This window comes from Trachypithecus francoisi, unplaced genomic scaffold (assembly GCF_009764315.1).
Source record: "Trachypithecus francoisi isolate TF-2019V2 unplaced genomic scaffold, Tfra_2.0 Contig00164, whole genome shotgun sequence".
Lineage (NCBI taxonomy): Eukaryota > Metazoa > Chordata > Mammalia > Primates > Cercopithecidae > Trachypithecus > Trachypithecus francoisi.
Genome location: NW_022680497.1, coordinates 154,191 through 173,979, shown reverse-complemented (window position 1 = coordinate 173,979; position 19,789 = coordinate 154,191). Strand labels below are relative to the sequence as shown.

The window sequence follows — 19,789 nt, the reverse complement described above, 5'->3', positions numbered from 1 at the left end:
AAAGAAGTATCTACAAATCTAAAGTCTGACATCTGCTGATTGAGCTCCACTCTTAGCCTGAGTTATCTTTCTTCTACATTTCTGCAGCCCTGCGCTTGAACTCTTCCTATGACTCCCATTAGAATCCATCCTAAATTTATCATTCGACTGCCTGCCCATCTACCTGGCCCTACATGGAGCTTCTGGAGGGAAAGAACCAAGACTGGTCCCTCTTTGTATCTCACCCACTTCACCCTCACCTACCCTGAAAACATGATACTTCTCCCTTCCTATAGTGTGTGTTCAGAGTTTGCTTACTGAATCTGACAGGTGTGGTGCACCCAAATTCTGAACACACACTCCCAGAACTAACACACCCTGGATCCTTAGTGGATCCGTTATAATTGCATTCACATGAAGCAGCAGCTAGGAGACGTCATGGTGACTTCAGATCCCAACTGAATTGTCATTGACTTACTTAGCTCCCAATTGATAGTCAACCAAATATAACCCATCTATTGGATTCCTGAACATTGAAGTCTAATCGCTGTTGTTTTTTTTTTTTTCTTTTTTAGCATTTTTCCCTCTAAACATTTAATCTATATCCAGGGGAAATCATCTGGCCCCTGGACAACCTCGAATGCTCCTGAGTCAAGAATAACTTGAGGTCTTAAATGTCTATTCTGAAGCCCCTCTTTTGCACAGGGATAGTCTTTGACTAGGAGGAGATGCCAGTCTATTAAATCTACCATCCCAGTATCCCCTTTCTCTGATGAAGTAAAATTAAACACCTTCTTTACTCATAAATTTGGTAGGTTTTAGACAATGATGAAGAAACAGACATGGGCTGCACACAGTGGCTCATGCCAGTAATCCCAGCAATTTAGGAGGCTGAAGCAGGAGGATTGCTTGAGCCCAGGAGTTCACATCCGGGCTCAAAACCAGTCTGGGCAGCATAGTGAAAACCCACTTTATTTTCTACAGAAAATTTAAAATTTAGCCAGGTGTGGAGGCATGCATCTGTGGTCCCAGCTACTCAGGGGACTGAAGTGGGAGGACCTCTTGAGCCTGACAGCTCAAGCTGCTGTGAGCTGTAATCAGGCCACTGCACTCCAGCCTGCACAACAGAGTGAGACTCTGTCTCCCCCTGCAATAAAAATGAAAGAATGACCCATGTTTCACTCAAATTATAGCACTCCATCATAGGCCAAGGCCCAGGGGGACAGGGAATGTAGCCCATTTTCCTCCCTTACTTCACTACCAAAAAGCTAGTCCTATTGCCAGATACTGAATATGTCCAGGGCTGGATTTATTTGGTCCCCAGGAGGGTCTTAGACTCTCCCAGCATTTTAGGAAGAGGAAGAAAAGCTCCAGAGTGACAAAGTACGGACAAGTCAGGCCCCAGCCACATGCCCTGAGACTACTCCCCAAAGGGGGCATTCTTGCCCATGCCAGCCCTATCTGTACCCACAACCCAATCCAACCCACACTCAAACAAGCCCCTGGAGCCCAGAGAGCTCCAGGACAGCCACACATTCACAGGGAGCTCTGCCTCTCCATTGGGCTCCTAATTAACTGAGTGAGTGGGTGTGTTCTGCACGGTGAGAGGCATTGGTATGACGCATCAGGAAACATGTCATAGTCTCATCACTGCAACATGACAAGAATTGCAGCCATGGCTGGAACCTTTATAAAGTGACCAAGCACACCTTTCCATCCAGTCTCAGCGTGGGGTGAAGCCTGGCAGCTATGAGGATCCATTATCTTCTGTGTGCTTTGCTCTTCTTGTTTTTGGTGCCTGTTCCAGGTAAGGTGGGTTGGGAAATCCAAGGATTGAACTAATTGAGAATACATAATTCAGAGTCAGTCTTTCTCCACCCTTCAGAGTGCCTTAGACCAAGCAGGTTTGTTGTATGGGAACTAGGCATCACCATTTTTTTTTTCAGACAAGAATCATTAAGCAGCCGGGCGCGGTGTCTCACACCTGTAATCCCAACACTTTGGGAGGCCGAGGTGGGTGGATCACGAGGTCAGAAGTTCAAGACCGGCCTGGTGAAGATAGTGAAACCCTGTCTCTACTAAAAAATACAAAAATTAGCCGGGCATGGTGGCAGGCACCTGTAATCCCAGCTACTTGGGAGACCGAGGCAGAGAATTGCTTGAATCTGGGAGGTGGAGGTTGCAGTAAGCCGAGATCGTGCCACTGCACTCCAGCCTGGGTGACAGGGTGAGTCCATCTCAAAAAAAAAAATAATAATAATAATTAAGAACCTTAAATCAGGTTTCCCAAACTTTCCAGATCCACTCCTAAGAAACTAAATAGCTCCCCAAAGCTCTTTCCCCATCTCTTCATGGGAAGATTGTTATACCTGCTGATGAGACATGAATCCAATATAAAATTTTAATACAGCAGGGAAGATTGATTTACTCTGAACAGAACAGAAGCACAGGCTCCTGTTTTACTAAGTGCAGTGGTTGGTGCCTCTGAGGACACCACAGCCTCAGCACCCCCACTGTTCCTGTGGCAGTCACAGGGTCACGCCACTTCCCTGGTGCCACTGTGGGTCCACAGCTGCAGCCGTAGAAACATTGTCTATGGGTCGTTTAGTCATACCTTTATTTTTCTCCTGATTTTATAGAAAAAGGAAAAAGAAATAAAAGAATACAAGAAAAGCAACAGATGAGTTATTTATTTGAGGAATACCAAAAGCCATCCTAAAACCTTTCCATGTGTGCTATTTTGTCATTGCAGGTCATGGAGGAATCATAAACACATTGCAGAAATATTATTGCAGAGTCAGAGGTGGCCGGTGTGCTCTGCTCAGCTGCCTTCCAAAGGAGGAACAGATTGGCAAGTGCTCGACACGTGGCCGAAAATGCTGTCGAAGAAAGAAGTAAAAACCCAGAAACATGACGAGAATGTTGTAAAGTGTGGAAATGCCTTCTTAAAGTTTATAAATGTAAAATCAAATTAAAATGTTTTTCAAAAAAAATTAGGAGCTTGATTAAAAAAAAAAAAAAATCTGGTTATTTTGGTAGTTGTTTCCAAACAGGCAACTCAGAAAGTCTTAAGGACTCACCTTTCTTTCAAAGAAAGTAGAATCTCTGGAGAAATCTACAAGGGAGGCTGACCTTATTATCCAAGGGTTACCAGGTTCTATTCCTCCTTTGTGAACGTGACGCCCCAGTGAAGTTGGACTCTTCACTCTCTTGAAATATTCCCTTTGCTTTCATGTCACCCAAGCCTTGGGCCTTTTCAGTCCCTCTACCCCAAATGGCATCTCTCCACCAAATCTATCTCTAAGGTTTTCATGCATCCCTCGGGGGCTATCCCAATTCCTTCCAAAAACTTTGTCTTCAGAGAAATAGGGAATCTGGGCTCTAACTCAGATATTCACTTTGATTTCTCTCACCCATGCCTCTGCTCTGGTTGGCCTCATGTCTGCCTCACTCCTCCAACTTCATCTCTAAACTTTAACCTGTCCTTCAGGGACCGTCTCACATCTTATCTCCTTCTTAAAAACACAGGTGATTTTCCAAATGCTTACAGTCTTTCCTCTGGTTCACCACAGGGTTCTGACTTGAGTCCTCCATCTATAACCCTTGCTTGGTTTTTACATTATGTACAGTGACATACTGCCAATCTCCACATTAGATTCTGTGAGCCTTACACCAAGGAGTTTGTCTTAATTCTTCCTGGACTGCTTGTAAAGTGCCCTGAGCATGAAGGTTGCTCACAAGTATTTATTGAATTGAAGTACATTCAAATGATTTATTGATTGAAGTATCTTTTTTTTTTTGTTGTTGAGACGGAGTCTTGCTCTGTCGCCCAGGCTGGAGTGCAGTGGCCGGATCTCAGCTCACTGCAAGCTCCGCCTCCCGGGTTTACGCCATTCTCCTGCCTCAGCCTCCCGAGTAGCTGGGACTACAGGCGCCCGCCATCTCGCCCGGCTAGTTTTTTGTATTTTTAGTAGAGACGGGGTTTCACTGTGTTCGCCAGGATGGTCTCGATCTCCTGACCTCGTGATCCGCCCGTCTCGGCCTCCCAAAGTGCTGGGATTACAGGCTTGAGCCACCGCGCCCGGCCGATTGAAGTATCTTTAATCATTCAAATGATTTGGAGGTACTGCAGTTTAACTATCTAGTGCTCTCTCAACGTTGATGCAGAAGGATTCCAGCAAATGGAGTGCATGGTCCTGCATACCTGACACCAGACCCCAGTCATGGCACTATGTATGGAGAAAAGAAAGGCTCAAGGACCCAAAAAGATGAGACTGCTCCTCACTTTCCATCCAAAATGGACTCACTGCTATGGGAATCTCCCTCTGATAGTAGACAAAAGGGAACCTGTCAACAGGTGTGACAGCTGTGTTTAGACATTGGGTAATAAGCAGTGCAACAGACCAGTGAAGTGACGCTTTCGACTGCCCCCAGCTCACTACAGCGGCAGGGTCCAGACCACAGCACACAGAGGAAGACTCAAACAAAGACCAGCGATCCTGAGGCATTGAAGAAACTGAAATCAAACTTTCCGAAGCACAAGACACCCCCACTTCCAGGGCAGAATAGCAGAGAGAGGTAGTACCTAGGAGGAAGCAAGGCCCCCAAGTGTTGGCGGTAGGGGCAGGGATACATGGTAAATCTTCAGTCCTGGGCTGCTGTGTTTTCATGTGAACATCCTTGGGGTAAGATTTCACAAGGCCAGAGGGAAACAAAAACACCCAAAAGGGATTGGATAACAATTTCAGGAGCACTAATGGCTGGAAAAGTTTTCATTCCCACCAGCAAAGTGGAGAGACTGCAGGGTTCTCAGACAACTAACACATTATTAGTGGTGCTATTTGGCTCTAGATTAAATTGTTCTGCAACTACTCTAACAAATTTTTTTCTAAACCATTCTTGAAAGGACCAGACTGATCTATAAGAAACTTAAATGTGTAACAGAATAAAGCCTAACATTCTTCAAAGGAAAACAACTAAATCCATCATTCAACAATTTGTACTTTATAATGCACTGAACCTAGTAAAAACTGAGCAGCCATGCAGGAAAATATGGTCATAACCAAGAGGAAAATCTTTCAGTTAAAACAGATCCAGAAATGACAAGGACACTAGGATCAGCAAAAAAGATATAAACGAGCTATTATAAACGTTATGAATGTGTCCAAGGTTGAAGAGAAAAACTGTTTATAATGAGTGAGAGATATAAAGAAACAAAGGATGGAATTTCCAGAGATTAAAAATAAATATCTGAGTAAAAAATATTATGAATTAGACTGTGGCATATATTCCAAAATAAATATGAGTAAACCTGAGTTTATATTACTAGAAATGAATGAAGAAATAATGCAAAGAGAGGAGAAAAGGGCTGGAAAATAATAAGCAGTGACCTGTGCAGAAACATGACGCAATCTAGCACCAAGGTGTGTTTAGACGGCCAGGCGTGGTGGCTCATACCTGTAATCCCAGCACTTTGGGAGGCTGAGGAGGGTGGATCATGAGGTCAGGAGTTCAAGACCAGCCTGGCCAATATGGTGAAACCCCATCTCTACTAAAAATAAAAATTTGGTTGGGCGTGGTGGCATGCACCTCTAATCCCAGCTACTCTGGAGGCTGAGACAGGAGAATCGCTTAAACCCGGGAGGCAGAGGTTGCAGTGAGCCGAGATCACGCCACTGCACTCCAGCCTGGGCAACAGAGCAAGACTCCGTCTCGAATATAAAAAAAAAGAAGTTTTGGGAGAGAGGATAGAGCTAAGGAAAGAATGGCCTATTGTTTTCCAAATTTGGTGAGACTATAGACACACAAAATTACCACACGAAGACATCCAAACTGAACAAACATGAAGAAAACCACATGAAACATATCATAATCAAATTATTTTAAATCAGTAATAAAAAGAAAATTTTAAAAGCAACCTGAGGGTGGGCACAATGGCTCATGCGTATAATCCCAGCACTTTGGGAGGCCAAGGCGAGCAGATCACCTGAGGTCAGGAGTTTGAGACCAGCCTGGCCAACATGGTGAAACCCTGTCTCTACTAAAAAAAAATACAAAAATTAGCCAGGCATGGTGGCACGCACCTATAATCCTAGCTACACGAGAGGCTGAGGCAGGAGAATCTCTTGAACCCAGGAGGTGGAGATGGCAGTGAGCTGAGATCACCCTACTGCACTCCAGCCTGAGCAACAGAGCGAGACTCCGTCTCAAAAACAAAAATAAAACTAAAGAGCAGCCTGAAAGGAGACATGTTACTTACAGAAGAACAAAACATAAGTGATATCTTCAAGTACCAAAAGAAAAAAAAATGTTACCTTAGAAATCCATCCCAGCAAAAGTATATTTCTCAAAAAAAGGGTAAACACATAATCAAATAATAAGTAAAGGCATTTTCCAGTAACAACAGTAAAAGCTAAGAGAATTCCTCACCAGCAAGTCTGTACTATAAAATGCAAAAATAATTTTTTTGGCAGAAAGGGAAGATGCCAGGTAGAAATTTGATTCCACATGATGAAAAGAGCATGCTGTGAACATTCTAGAAGCTCCTTAAAGACAGAGATTTTCAGTTCAGTAAAAAACAAGACCCAACTACATACTGTCTATAAAAACCCACTTTATATATAAACTGTAAGAACAAATTTAGAGTAAAAATAAAAGGATGGAAAGAGATACAGTATGAAAACATTAGTATAAAGAAAATAGGATTGACTATATTGGCTCATTGACATAAATTGGGGTAGATTTTAGAGCAAGGGGTATTATCAGTAACAGGGAGGGATATTTTTCCTAATGATAAAGTGGTTACATCACCAAGAACAGACATTAATATTAAATCAGTATATGCCTAATAACAGAATTTTGAAATTCTTAAAGAAAAATCAGTAGACATTAAAGAAATAGACAAATTAACATTACAATTAGACAATTCAACACTTCTCTTCTTGTAATAGATTTTTAAAAGCAGACAAAATATTAGTAAAGATAGAGAAGACTTGAACAACAGTATCATCCAGCACAACCTATTTGAGATTTATAGAACACTACCAAATAACAGCAGAATGGATTAAAATATTACCCAATAGAGCTCATACTAACCTATGAAATGTCTCAAAAAATCAACATAGTTTAAAATTATACAAAAGATAGTGTCTATCTACAGTGGAATTTACAAAGCTATCAATAACAGAAAGTCATCTGGAAAAATCCCCATATATTGAGACATCGATAAACATGTTTCTAAATGGTCAAAGGAGAAATCACAAGATACATTAGAAAATATGTTGAACTGTTAGAAAATGAAACCATAACATACTGAAATTTGTGGAAGTACCACTAAAGTGGCTCTTTGAGACAAATTTATAATTAAATGCTATTATGATAGAAAGCAGAAAAGCTCACAAATAGACAATTTAAGGTTCCACTGTAAGAAACGGTAAGGGAAAAGGGAACAAATTAAACCCAAAGTAAATAAGAAAAAAAAGAGAGAGAGAGAGAAAGAAAAAGAGTGAATAAAAAGAAACTGGACACACACACAAAAACATTAAAAATAAATAAATAAAAGCTGGTTCCTTGAGAGGATCCATAAAATTGTGAGAACTCTCAATAGGTTCATTAAGGGGTAAAGAAATAACAAGAAGTCTCAGGTGCACAACCAGGCTTCAGGGAGGCAGGAAACTGAGATGAGAACTGCGTTTTAGGGTCAGATAGACGAGCCGCCAACAGGTGGCAGTAACTGCGCGCTCATTCCCTCACCTCCTGCAGGGTCAGGCCAGGCTCTGGACTCACCACTCAGCTCAGAAGATGGCAGAGAATGACAGTAGCTCCATGGACTCTGGCCTTAGGCAGAGCATTACTGTAGCTTTGGGGTTGTAGGAGGATGAAGAGGGGAGGTTGTCAGGACATCATGTGGCGGTGGTTAGGAACATGAGCTTTGAAGAGAGGGGGATATTATTTCAAATTGCATCTCTGCCACTTAGTAGCCAAGTGACCTTGAACATGTCCTCTAGCCTTTCTAGGCCCCAGGACCTACCTCCGTGAACTTGGGTAATACCCTTCTGGCAGGTTTGTTTCTGGGGATTAAATGAGATAACTTATATAAAAATGGCCACGGCAGGGCTGGCTGCAAAATTCCCAAAGCTCAGTGCAAAATGGAAATTCAGGGTGCCTTGTTCAAAGAGCAGCAGAAGAAAGTGTCATGAAAGGTGGGAGGATATTCAGCTTTCTCAAGCCAATATTTTTTATCATTTGAAAAATGAAATAGAGATAATAGTTATACAGGAGTAATGACAGAGTCATACAAATCTCCCCACAAAACGAGTGTCATGATTATAATAGAATAAATAATAATGTCTTACTAATGGGATATATGGGTGAATCACACAATTTTTCTGGCCCACTCATCTGTCAACTAATTTGTTTTGTCAGCAAACTTTATACCTGGTGCAACTTCATTTTTTCTTTTGAGAAGAATCTGCTGAAGCAAATGCTTCTGGAATATTTTCTAAGCTGTGACAATATGGGGATGAATTATTTGGATATACTAACAAATTTTAGTATATCTGGAGCTAGTGATTCTTTTAAAATGGTTTGTTTGTTTGTTTGAGAAGGAATCTCGCTCTGTCTCCCAGGCTGGAGTGCAGTGGCACAATCTCGGCTCACTGCAACCTCTGCCTCCCTGGCTCAAGTGATTCTCCTGCCTCAGTCTCCTGAGTAGGTGGAATCACAGGCATGCACCACCTCACCCGGCTCATTTTTGTATTTTTAGTAGAGACGGGGTTTTGCCATGTTGGCCATGCTGGTCTCGAACTCCTGACCTCAGGTCATCTGTCTGCCTCGGCCTCCCAAAGTGTTGGGATTACAGGCGTAAGCCACCATAAAATGAATTCTTTTAAAATGGTTTAAACAAATCATGTAAGTTTGAACTGAATTTTAAATGCGAACTTATCCAATGGAATTTTGATGCCTCGTTTGATATTTCCTGTAATGTGCAGAGGCCTACGCCAGACCCAAAGTGGCATCATAATTTGTAGTTTATTGAAAATGCCTGCTTATGTATTCCATTTCTGTATCTTTAATAAAAAGAAGAAAAACTATTTAAAAATTGCCCTGCTTATTAAGGTTTGATTCATCTGAAAGTTTATATAAAAGTAGCACTCTTCTCTGTTGAACATGATTATCTTTATAAATTTAATTTCCATTTTTGAGGCCGTGATAACTCCTTGAAGAATTCTAAACTCTCTGAAAAACTCTAACTCCCTGGTCTACTTATTGCAATGTCCATGTGCACATTTTGTCTTTCATTAATTTACTGATAGTTTGCTGCCTGATCATCTATGGTTCCTGTCCCAGAGAGCAAGCAAGAAGGTTAACATTTGTGCAAAAACTCCAAGAGTGACTCTGGGGATGAACAGGCACAGAGGTGTCGGTGCCGCCCCCACACAGAGACCTTCCTTGCACCCCAGGGCTGAGAACACTGCTGCTGCTGCCACTGCCACCTTCACATCCCAGCCCCTAGGTGTCTGGGCTGCTCCAGGGATGTGTGTGCTAAGGGCAGCTAGACCAGCTATCCCCAGTCATGTGCCCATGGTGCTCCAGGGCCTGAGCCTGTGCAGCTTGTGTCCCTGTGTATCCACTCTGCCCATGCACATGTTGCACTCACAGGACTGCACTTACAAAACGCAGGTTCAAAGAAAAAATTATTCGGAATGTCGATAGGGTGGCTTTCTTACGCCAGGCCCCAGCCCTCTGAGAGCAGGGGACTGCCCTGCCCTGATGCCCATGAAGCTGGCCATTCCACAGAAATAGAAATGAATACACCTGCTTCTGTTACTTAACGCTGAGGACTTAGTGCTGAGAAACTTTGTTTTCTAAAATCACAGATGGGAGAGGCTTTGTTTTCTGGGAGCCTGTCTATAGGAATGAGGCTGCCCACTCTCACCTGGGGAACTGAACCACTTTGCCACAAAGAAACAGCCTGAAAGTTCCTCCCTGGTTACAGGAAAGGGGTTTGGGACACAGCGTGAGGTTTGGGGACACAGCATGGATCCTCATGTTCCATTAAAAACAGGCCATGAGTCTCTCAGTCAGGCTTGATGGTTCCCCTTTTACATGGCTTTGTTTTGAGCTCATAAAAATGAATTGAATTAGGTTTTACCTAAGCTTGGCATGCCCTCAAACCCTATCATAGCTATGTTTTGAGCTTTTGGGAAGGCCTTCATGTCTGTGCTGGTGGATGGTCTTCCTTGCTGAAGCAAGATCGTAACTGTACCTTCAAAGACAAAAGTGATACTCTGGTGGACTTCATCAGACAAACCTTATGAGCAGGACAAACATGGCTGTGCAGGAGTCACATTGGACCAGGCCAGGAAAAAGAAGCAGCTGCAACCATAGGATCTTCATGGGAACAGTCAGCCCAGCTGTCCTTGAGCGAGCAGGCCCATGTTACCTAAGCCCTGGTGGATTCCTCCCCAGCGACACAGAGGTGGTGCATTTCACAGTGACTTTCCTATTTCAGAGCAATTTCACCTCCTTCTTTAACAAGGCCTCACAAATGTACTGAGATCTAGAGAGGACAACAAGTATAAAATCACAATGCTATTGGTGGTTCCTGGGATGGGAACTGCTGTACAGGAAAAATTTACTCTCTTCTATGGGTGAGTTTTTAAATGTGAGGGTATTACTTTTATAATAATCATGTTAAGCATAGGAGTCATTAAGAACGTATCAATCAGGAGTGATGCCACACGTGAAAAAATGGGCACCACTTTCTTAACTCAAACTCTTATTTACATATAAGAGTTACGTAGTCCCTGGGCACACTTTTGTTTTGCAATAATTTACTGGGCACACTTTTGCAATAATTTACTGGGCACACTTTTGTTTTGCAATAATTTACTGACACTTTGCTTCCTGAGCTCCTACGGCTCCTGTCTGTTCAGGCCAGGGAGTTATTCTTGTTAATTTGTGTAAATGGTACCGTGATTGGTGTGAGAATTCTCCTTCATTTGTAAGAGATCCATGCTGAGATAATAGTGTGAAGTATCATGATGTTTGCCTCTTTCTAAAGGTGACAGCGACATATATATTTTAAAAACATAATTATTAATTTAGGCAGAGCACTTAAAGGCTTCATTTCACATTCCGTTTCTCTGTATGCTTTCTTCACCAGGAGGAAAGAGTTTTAGTGTCAGGAATCAATGAGTCTGCCCCTCGATTCCAGCCTGCTCAACACACAGGGAAACGAAGTCCGGACAAAGGGAATGACTCTGGTGACTGAGCTGTTCATGTTCATTTAGCAGTTCCGATGGCACCGGACCCAGCCCTCTCTTTGCATACCCCATCAGAAACTCCGTTTTATGGAAAAAGTCATTGAAGGTCTTGGCTGCGCCATGTCCTCACCAGCTTCCTTTAAATCCACTTCTGGCCTGCCAGGAAAAGGGTTCTTCAGAACCTGACGTTTTAAATGAAGAGATCAGGCAGGTCACGAGTAAAGTCTCATTGTCCCGATGGCTGTGTCACTGCTACACCTCCGAGACATCACAGACACGGACACTGCGGCCTGCTTGTCTCTCAAACTGCCCTTAGATCCAAAGAGGGAGGAACCAGGAAAAAGGTCTCTTATTTTCCTGAGAAAAGCCTGGCCCCTGAGCGCCTGGCATGGGGCTCTATTCATTGTGTATGATCCCCGATGACTTCTCTGGGTCACTGAGGAAGGACAGGGTCCTGAGAGACCCGTCGCCAACAGGGAGACCACATGGAGGCCTTGCACCCCCACTCCGTGCTTCTCCACCAAATCCCAAAGGCAGTGAGCTCCCTTAGCACTGACATCTGTGGAAAGCAGGGAAAGCCCGGCTCGCAAAGCCCTGAAGTCCTGTGGAGCTGACCTTCCCTGAGTGACGGTGTAAGCCTAAGGAATTCAAGTGTGGGCCATAGGCCACCTCCTGACCCGGGCCTGGGTGGACTCTGAGGGGCCACGTGTGGTCACAATCCCACCCTCCCATTCTCCTTCTCGGAGGAAGGAAGCGGCACCCATCTGCCTCATCTCTGTCCCGGGGGAAAGATGCGGAGTTTCTGGGGAACTTTCACATGAATTTCACTAGCTCGGATCACCTGGGAGGACGGGGCCCACCATGCTCCCAGTGTTGCCAGAAGCCCTGAGCCCCTCCAGGGTCCCTGGGTTTGAACCAGCCCTGTTGCATCCCCAGGAGCTGAATGTCCCAGCAATGGGTAGAATTAGATGGAAAGAGCTCCCAGTTTGGCCTGAGACTGTCCCCAGATACTCAGGAAAACAGGACGTCCCACAGAGTGGGTGGCAGGTGAGTTCCACGCTACAGGCCCTGAGTTTGAGTTTGTTCCCCTGTGAGAAGGCCCAGCCCCTCACTCCATTCATACACTGGGTTTTAAATGGCGCAAGAGAAGAGGAATTTTCTGGTTCCAAGAGCAGGAGGAAGGGATTTTCTGGAGTTTCCTGAATCCAGATTTGCATAAGATCTCCTGCGTGTGCATTGTTCTTTGAGGACCATTCTCTGACTCACCAGGTAAGTGGTTGAATTCTAATCCCTGTAATGAGCATTGCAGCCAATACCGGTTCTGAACTCTCCCCGGTGACCACGGGCCAGGACCTTTATAAGATGGAAGGCTCGGTGTCTTCCCCAGACTCAGCTCCTGGTGAAGCTCCCAGTCATCAGCCATGAAGGTCCTGTATCTCCTCTTCTCGTTCCTCTTCATATTCCTGATGCCTCTTCCAGGTGAGACGGGCCAGGGAAATGGGAGGTTGGAAAAATGGAAGAATCAAGTACAGGCTGTCCATATCCTCTCTAATTTCCCCTAATCCTCCCTCCCTTTCTCTCTCCCTCCCTCTTCTATCTCTCTCTCTCCTGCCTGTCTCTCACTCCTCTATCTCTCCTGCCTCTCTCTCTCTCTCCTGCCTCTGCCTCTCTTCTTCCATCTCTCTCTCTCTCTCCTGACCCTTGCTCTCTCCTGCCTCTCTCTTCCTCCTGTCTCTCTCTCCTGACTCTCTCTCTCCTACATCTCTCTCTCCTGACTGTGTCTCCTGCCCTTTGCTCTCTCCCTCTCTTTCTCGTCTCTCTTTCCCTACCCACTCTCTCTTCTACCTCTCTCTCTCTTTCCTGCACCCTCTCCCTCTATCTCTCTATTTCCTGTCTCTCCCTGTCTCCCTCTATCTCTCTCTCCTGTCTCTGTCTCCTGCATCTGTCTGTCTCCATTTTTATCTCTCCTGACACTTGCTCTCTCCCTCTCTCCCTCCTCTATCTATCTCTCCTGCCTCTCTCTCTCTCTCTCTCTCTGCCCTGACCCTTGCTCTCCCCCTCTCTCATTCCTGTCCCCTCTCTCTCTATCTCTCTCTCCTGCCACTCTCTCTCTCCCCACTCTCTCCTGCCTCTTTCTCTGTTTCTCTCTCTATCTCTCTCTGTTTTCCCTATCTCTCTCTCCCTCTGTCCCCCAGAGCTGGTCTTTCTCTTTCTCTTTCTTCTACGCACACTTTTAGACTGAGTAGACCACATGCGTTACTTAATTGAACCAAGCATTGGTTCAATATAGAAGTCTGACAACCCGATGGACACCTCACTCTCTCTTCTAAGCCAATATGAAGGAGCCCAGTAGCTTGTAAATCTCATCTCCTCGCTGCTTTCCATGCTACAACTGCTAAGACTGTGGTTGAAACCTGTTAGGTGACTTTTTAAATAAAAGTCAGAAATTTTGATTTTATCTAAAGAAAGTAGTACAGAATGTCATTTTCTAAATTTTTATATTGAAAGGGTAGATACTGCAACCTAGAAAATTCCAGATAATCTTAAGGCCCAGCCTATACTGTAGGAACTACTGCTGCAGACACTCTGTCCCTAGGACTTTTCTGATTGGAGGCCCTGAGAACAGTCCCTGCCACGAGGCCACTGCAGGTTCACAGTACAGAGATGGCCCATGGAAAGCAACTTTTAACCGGGACGTCTAACCTTCATTTTCTCCTTGATATTATGGAAATAAAATAAAAATCATGAAAGGCTAAAAGAGGGAGAGTGGAAGGGAAGGATGGAGAGAGGGAAAAAGAAAATTTGAGACTAAGACTAAAACAATTAATCACATAGATATTATATTGTGAAAGCGTCATTTTACCAATTTCATTTATGAGTCCTGGGTTTTTTTGAGAAGAACGGGGCTCTGAGAGGCACCAGAGACCTCATATTTTCCAACACCTAGAACAGTATCATGAAGGAAGGCAGGGAAGTAGGGATGCAGGGAGGGAGGGAGGGAGGCAGGGACGGAGGGCGGGAGGGAGGGGGAGGGAGGGAGGCAGGGACGGAGGGAGGGACGGAGGGAGGGAGGGACGGAGGGAGGGAGGGAGGGACGGAGGGGGGAGGGAGGGAGGGATAGGACGGAGGGAGGGAGGGAGGGAGGGAGGGGGCAGGACGGAGGGAGGGAGGGAGGGAGGGAGGGAGGAGGGAGGGACGGAGGGAGGGAGGGACGGAGGGAGGGAGGGAGGCAGGGGGAGGGACAGAGGGAGGGAGGGACGGAGGGAGGGACGGAGGGAGGGAGGGAGGCCGGGAGGGAGGGAGGGAGGAGGGAGGGACGGAGGGAGGGAGGGGGGAGGGAGGGACGGAGGGAGGGAGGGAGGCAGGGAGGGAGGGAGGGAGGGACGGAGGGAGGGAGGGAGGGAGGGAGGGAGGGACGGAGGGATGGAGGGAGGGAGGGACGGAGGGAGGGAGGGACGGAGGGAGGGAGGGAGGGAGAGGGAGGGAGGCAGGGACGGAGGGAGGGAGGGAGGGAGGGAGGGAGCAGGGGGGAGGGACGGGGGAGGGAGGGACGGAGGGAGGGAGGGAGGCAGGGAGGGACGGAGGGAGGGAGGGAGGGAGGGAGGGACGGAGGGAGGGACGGAGGGAGGGAGGGAGGGAGGGAGGGAGGGACGGAGGGAGGCAGGAGGGAGGGACGGAGGAGGAGGGACGGAGGGAGGCGGAGGGGAGGACGGAGGGAGGGGGAGGGAGGGAGGGACGGAGGGAGGGAGGGAGGGAGGGAGGGACGGAGGGAGGGAGGCAGGGAGGGAGGGAGGGAGGGACGGAGGGAGGGAGGAGGCAGGGAGGGAGGGAGGGAGGGACGAGGGAGGGAGGGAGGGAGGGACGGAGGGAGGGACGGAGGGAGGGAGGGGGAGGGGATGAGGGAGGGAGGGAGGGAGGGACGAGGGAGGGAGGGAGGGGGGAGGGACGGAGGGAGGGAGGGAGGGAGGGAGGGACGGAGGAGGGAGGGAGGGAGGGAGGGAGGCAGGGAGGGAGGGACGGAGGGAGGCAGGGACGGAGGGAGGGAGGGACGGAGGGAGGCAGGGACGGAGGGAGGGAGGGACGGAGGAGGAGGGACGGAGGGAGGGATGGAGGGGGGACGGAGGGAGGGGGAGGGAGGGAGGGAGGGAGGGAGGGAGGGAGGGAGGGCAGGGACGGAGGAGGGAGGGAGGGAGCAGGCAGGGAGGGACTGAGGCAGGGAGGGAGAAAGGCAGGGAGGCAGGCAGGGAGGGAAGAAGGGAGGGAGGCAGGGAGGGAAGGAGAGAGGCAGGGAGGCAGGGAGGGAGGGACAGAGACAGGGAGGGATAAAAAAAGAAGAATGAGGTTGAAACCAGTACTTAGATATTAGAAACAAGCCATTAACAAGCCATTACAAAAGTTTATTTCTGTGGTTAATTGTGGTTTTCGACTGTAAGTTACGTGGTGTTAATTTCACATTGAACAATTTCTGTGAGTTGCATCTTTTTATCCCATCTCAGACCAAATACTTAACAGACTAAATGATTTGAAAAGCAAAAAGTTACTGGCTTGTGTGTTAAAACGGAGGTAGGGTGGCTTTGATCTTATCTACTTGTGGTGGAGCTGAAGTCACAAGAGGACATTACCGAGCTCCTACCAGACCCCACCCGGAGACCCCGGTCACTCAGGAGAGATCAGGGCCTTTCACAATCAGATTCGACCAAAACAAACATCCCCCAGACCACAGCAGTGCCAGTTTCCATGTCAGAAACTTCGATCCAAATGATTGACTGTGTCTCATGGAAAAGCCCTGGCTTCAGAAAGAAGTCCACTGCAGATTTATTCAAGGCAATATAGACACAGGTTTGTGTTTTTGCAACATGAGTTTTGAGTTCTAACACGCTGTTTGCTCTTACTGTGTGTTTTTTTCCTGTTAGGTGTTTTTGGTGATATAAGGAATCCTATTACCTGCCTTAAGAGTGGTGCCATATGTCATCCAGGCTTTTGCCCTCGAAGGTATAAACATATCGGCGTCTGTGGTGTCTCTGCAATAAAATGCTGCAAAAAGCCATGAGGAGGCCAAGAAGTTGCTGTAACTGATGTGGATTCAGAAAGGGCTCCCTCATCAGAGATGTGCAACATGTGAACAAAATTAAACTGTGGTGTTCAGATTTACGGAATCTTGATCCTAGTCATTGAGGTCATTGTGTGGTGCTGGTTTGGGCAGGACAATCTCTAACATCCTTGGAACACCCTTTTCTGCTCTCCAGGCAGGGGTCAGGGATGCCACAGTGGGGCTTGGAGTGCTTTCCAGAGTACAGGCATCTGTATTATTTGGATCCCTTGACCTTCCCAGTTATTCCCAGCATTTTACTGGAACATGTGCTTTGTTCCTCCTACACCTTCCCCTTGCATGCCCTCACCTACCCCACATCTTCCCTAAATAAAAAGCAAGCCCAACTCAAAGACCACTTCCCTCATGGAATCATCGCGGATCTGCCAAGGGAGGGGAGGCCCAGTCCTCTGTTCTTCACAAGGACTCCCTTCTTCTGGTTAAGGTTCCCGATGCAATTACGCCTCCTACAGAGGTGCGTGAATTTTTAATTCTCCATTTAGCTATGAGAGTTCTACTGGTGTGGACTGTCTTATTCGTTTATGTGCTGGTCATTCATAAGCTATTTCACAAATTGGATGGCAAAATGCAGTTGTACAAGGGTTTCCTTACATACAAACACAATAGGATCCAAGTAAATGCTCTTAAAAACAAGTCTTTTGGAGGGCACAGTTAAATGAGGACAATACAGCATGGGACACAAGCAGAGGGGAGCAAACCTCAAGAAGAAAGACGCATCAACTCTAAACGGAAGCATCAGGAGGGCTCCCTGGTCCTGCTCTCTCGTCCTGGGAGGGCTTGCTCCTTCAGTCATGAACTCTGTGGGTGTATCCTACATGCAGAAGAAGCTCTCTATTTCTTCACATTGACTCTGCGCTAAATGTGCATATCATCGACCTCGGGGAAAACGCACCTTCGTTCCAAAATAATCCATTGTCTTTCCTCGTCTCAAGACTGAAAAAAGTAACCAGACCTTGTTAGAGTAAAAGCATTTTTATCTGGGTGCAGATTTTATCCAGATGTGATGACAGAGCCAGGACTAGGGTGAAGTGAGGGAGGCTCTGGCCTCAGGCATAAAATATAAGCACTTAGATACTCCATACTTAAGATAGATGATCTCATAATGTGATAGATTTTTTAAAAAATCATATTCATGAAAGAAATCATATAATCAATAAAATATCCAAAATGTAAATCAAGACAGGGTCTAATCCTGTAATTGTCGAACTCAGTTGCACTCATCTACCTTGATGCCAGGACAGTCAGACCCTGCTTTTATTTAGTCATTTACTATTCATCATGTATACATTGTTATTTTGAATAAATTAGTGGGTTTCCTGGTTCCTGGAAGCATATATCAGTTGATTGTATAAAAGAAGTGGAGCTTCACACACACAAAAAAAAATTAAAATGTCCCCATGACAATGGCATTCATTCCTGTGTTCTAGGGGAAACAGCAAAACTCTCTTACGAAAAATCTCTCCTTTTATTTGAGAAGACCCTTTAATGGCCATTTGGGTCTTGAAAGATAGGACAGGGAGGAAGACTCACATGGAGACCAGCATCCTGTGGCATTGAGAAGACCGAGGTCAAAGCTCACACAACACAACACTCCCTGTGTTAGCCTGTGTGTTGCTCTAAAGGAATACCTGAGGTGGGATAATATGGCAGGAAAGGAAGTTATTTTGGCTCACTATTCTGCAGGCTGTGTGAGAAGCATGATACCTGCATCTGCCCCTCATTAGGCCTCAATAAGCCTTCAGTCCTAGTGGAAAGTGAGGTGGGAGCAGTAATATCACCTGGTGAGAGCAGAGAGACAGGGTGAAAGGAGGTCCCAGACTCTTTTAAACAACTACATGTTGTATGAACTCGGAGCAAGAACTCACTCATTATTGGGACGAAAGCACTTAGTCATTCATCAGGGATTCACCCCACAACTCAAATCCTCCTGACCAGATTCCACTTCCAACATTGAGGAGTAGATTTCAGCATGAGGTTTCGAGGGGACAAACATCTGAAAAATATTACTCTTCCCCTGGCCCCTTAAATCTCATGTCCTTCTCACATTGCAAAATACAATCATCCCTTCCCAATCACTCCCAAAAGTCTTAACTCCTTCCAGGATTAAATGAATCAAAAGTCCAAAGTCCAAAGTCTCATCCCCTGAGACTCAAGTTCCTTCCACCTTTTAGCCTGTACGATCAAAAATAAGTTATTTCCTTTCAAGTTACGATGATGGTTCAGGCATTGACTAGACACCACCATTCCAAAAGGCAGAAACTGAACAATAAAAGGGATTACAGGCCCCACACATGTCAGAAACTCAGCAGGGAAGCCGTTAAACCCCAAAGCTCCAAAACAATTCTTGATTCCATGTTCAGTATTCTGGTGTGAGGGTGGGCTCTGAAGACCTTGGGCAGCTCTGCCCCTGTGGCTTTCCAGGGTCCAGCCTACATGGCTCCTATCACAGGTCAGAATCTGATGCCTGTGGCTCTTCTATGCTGAGGGTACAAGCTGTCAATGGTTCTCCTATTCTCAAGTCTGTACAGCAGTGTTCCCCTTCCCTCAGCTCCACTAGCCAGTGCCCCACTGGGGATACTGTGTGGGGAATCCAACCCCACATTTCCCCTTAGCACTGCGCTAGTAGAATTTTTCTGCTGGTATTCTCCCTCTGCAGCAGTTTTCTGCCTGGAGAACCAGGCTTGGCCATACATCCTCCGACAGGTAGGTGGAAGCTGCCAAGCCTCTTTCGTTTTCGCACTCTGCATACTTGCAGGCTTACCACCACACGAAAGCTGCCAAGATGTTATGGCTTTCTCCCACTGAAGCAGTGACCAATTTGTACATTAGACCCTTTGAGCTGAGGCTGGAGCCTGGGTGGCCAGGATGTGGGAACAGTGTCTTGAGGCTGAGCAGGGCAGCTGTGCCCTGGGTGTGGTCACTGAACCATTCTTTCCTCCTAGGCCTGTGGGCTGTAGTAGGAGGGAATGCTTCAAAGTTTTCAAAAATGCCTTGTAAGCCTTTTCCCCATTGTCTTGGCCATTAGCACATGGCTCCTTCTCAGTCATGTGAATCTCTCTAGCAAGTGATTTCTCCACAGCCCACTTACATTCCTCTTCTCAACATGACTTTTCTTTCTCTACTAAATTCCTAGGCTGCAAATTTTCCAAACTTTTATGCTTTGCTTCCCCTTTAAATATAAGTTCCATATTTAAATCATTTCTTTGCTCCTGTACCTCACTGCAAGCTTGTAGAAGCAGCCACATATCTTGAATACTTTACTCCTTGGCAATTACTTAGACCACATGCTCTAGGCAATCACTCTAAAGTTCAACTTTGCACACATCCCTAGGACGTGGACACAATGCAGCCAAACTCTTTACTAGGGTAAAACACTGTTAGAGTGACCCTTGTTCCATTTCCCAATAACTTCCACTTTTCCATCTTACACCTT

The 19,789-nt window shown here is 46.1% G+C and overlaps 2 protein-coding genes and 1 long non-coding RNA gene across 7 annotated transcripts in view; 2 read left to right on the top strand and 1 right to left on the bottom strand.

Moving 5' to 3' along the window:
* Positions 1–1,510: 1,510 nt before the first annotated feature.
* On the top strand, positions 1,511–2,972 carry LOC117071476 (beta-defensin 103A). Its single transcript, XM_033191505.1, has 2 exons — positions 1,511–1,786; positions 2,732–2,972. The coding sequence occupies exons 1-2, from the start codon at positions 1,729–1,731 to the stop codon at positions 2,875–2,877; spliced, it is 204 nt and encodes a 67-aa protein (XP_033047396.1). The 5' UTR covers positions 1,511–1,728; the 3' UTR covers positions 2,878–2,972.
* Positions 2,973–12,519: 9,547 nt separating this feature from the next.
* LOC117072373 (beta-defensin 4A-like) lies at positions 12,520–16,402 on the top strand. The gene is made up of 2 exons (XM_033192493.1): positions 12,520–12,725; positions 16,160–16,402. Exons 1-2 carry the CDS (start codon positions 12,668–12,670, stop codon positions 16,294–16,296), a joined length of 195 nt encoding a protein of 64 aa, XP_033048384.1. The 5' UTR covers positions 12,520–12,667; the 3' UTR covers positions 16,297–16,402.
* Positions 13,448–19,789, bottom strand: part of LOC117072455 — a 128,829-nt gene continuing 122,487 nt past the window's right edge. For 4 of the 5 annotated variants that reach the window (XR_004432819.1, XR_004432809.1, XR_004432833.1 and 1 more), the window contains one exon: positions 13,448–14,189. This is a non-coding gene — a long non-coding RNA (uncharacterized LOC117072455). The remainder of the gene's footprint in view (positions 14,190–19,789) is intronic. The other variant, XR_004432812.1, reaches the window with a different exon arrangement.

Coding starts and splice junctions, on each gene's coding strand:
- LOC117071476 (XM_033191505.1), top strand. CDS start 1,729: ATGAGGATCCATTATCTTCTGTGTGCTTTGCTCTTCTTGTTTTTGGTG. Junction 1,787..2,731: donor GTTTTTGGTGCCTGTTCCAG/GTAAGGTGGGTT, acceptor TTGTCATTGCAG/GTCATGGAGGAATCATAAAC.
- LOC117072373 (XM_033192493.1), top strand. CDS start 12,668: ATGAAGGTCCTGTATCTCCTCTTCTCGTTCCTCTTCATATTCCTGATG. Junction 12,726..16,159: donor ATTCCTGATGCCTCTTCCAG/GTGAGACGGGCC, acceptor TTTTCCTGTTAG/GTGTTTTTGGTGATATAAGG.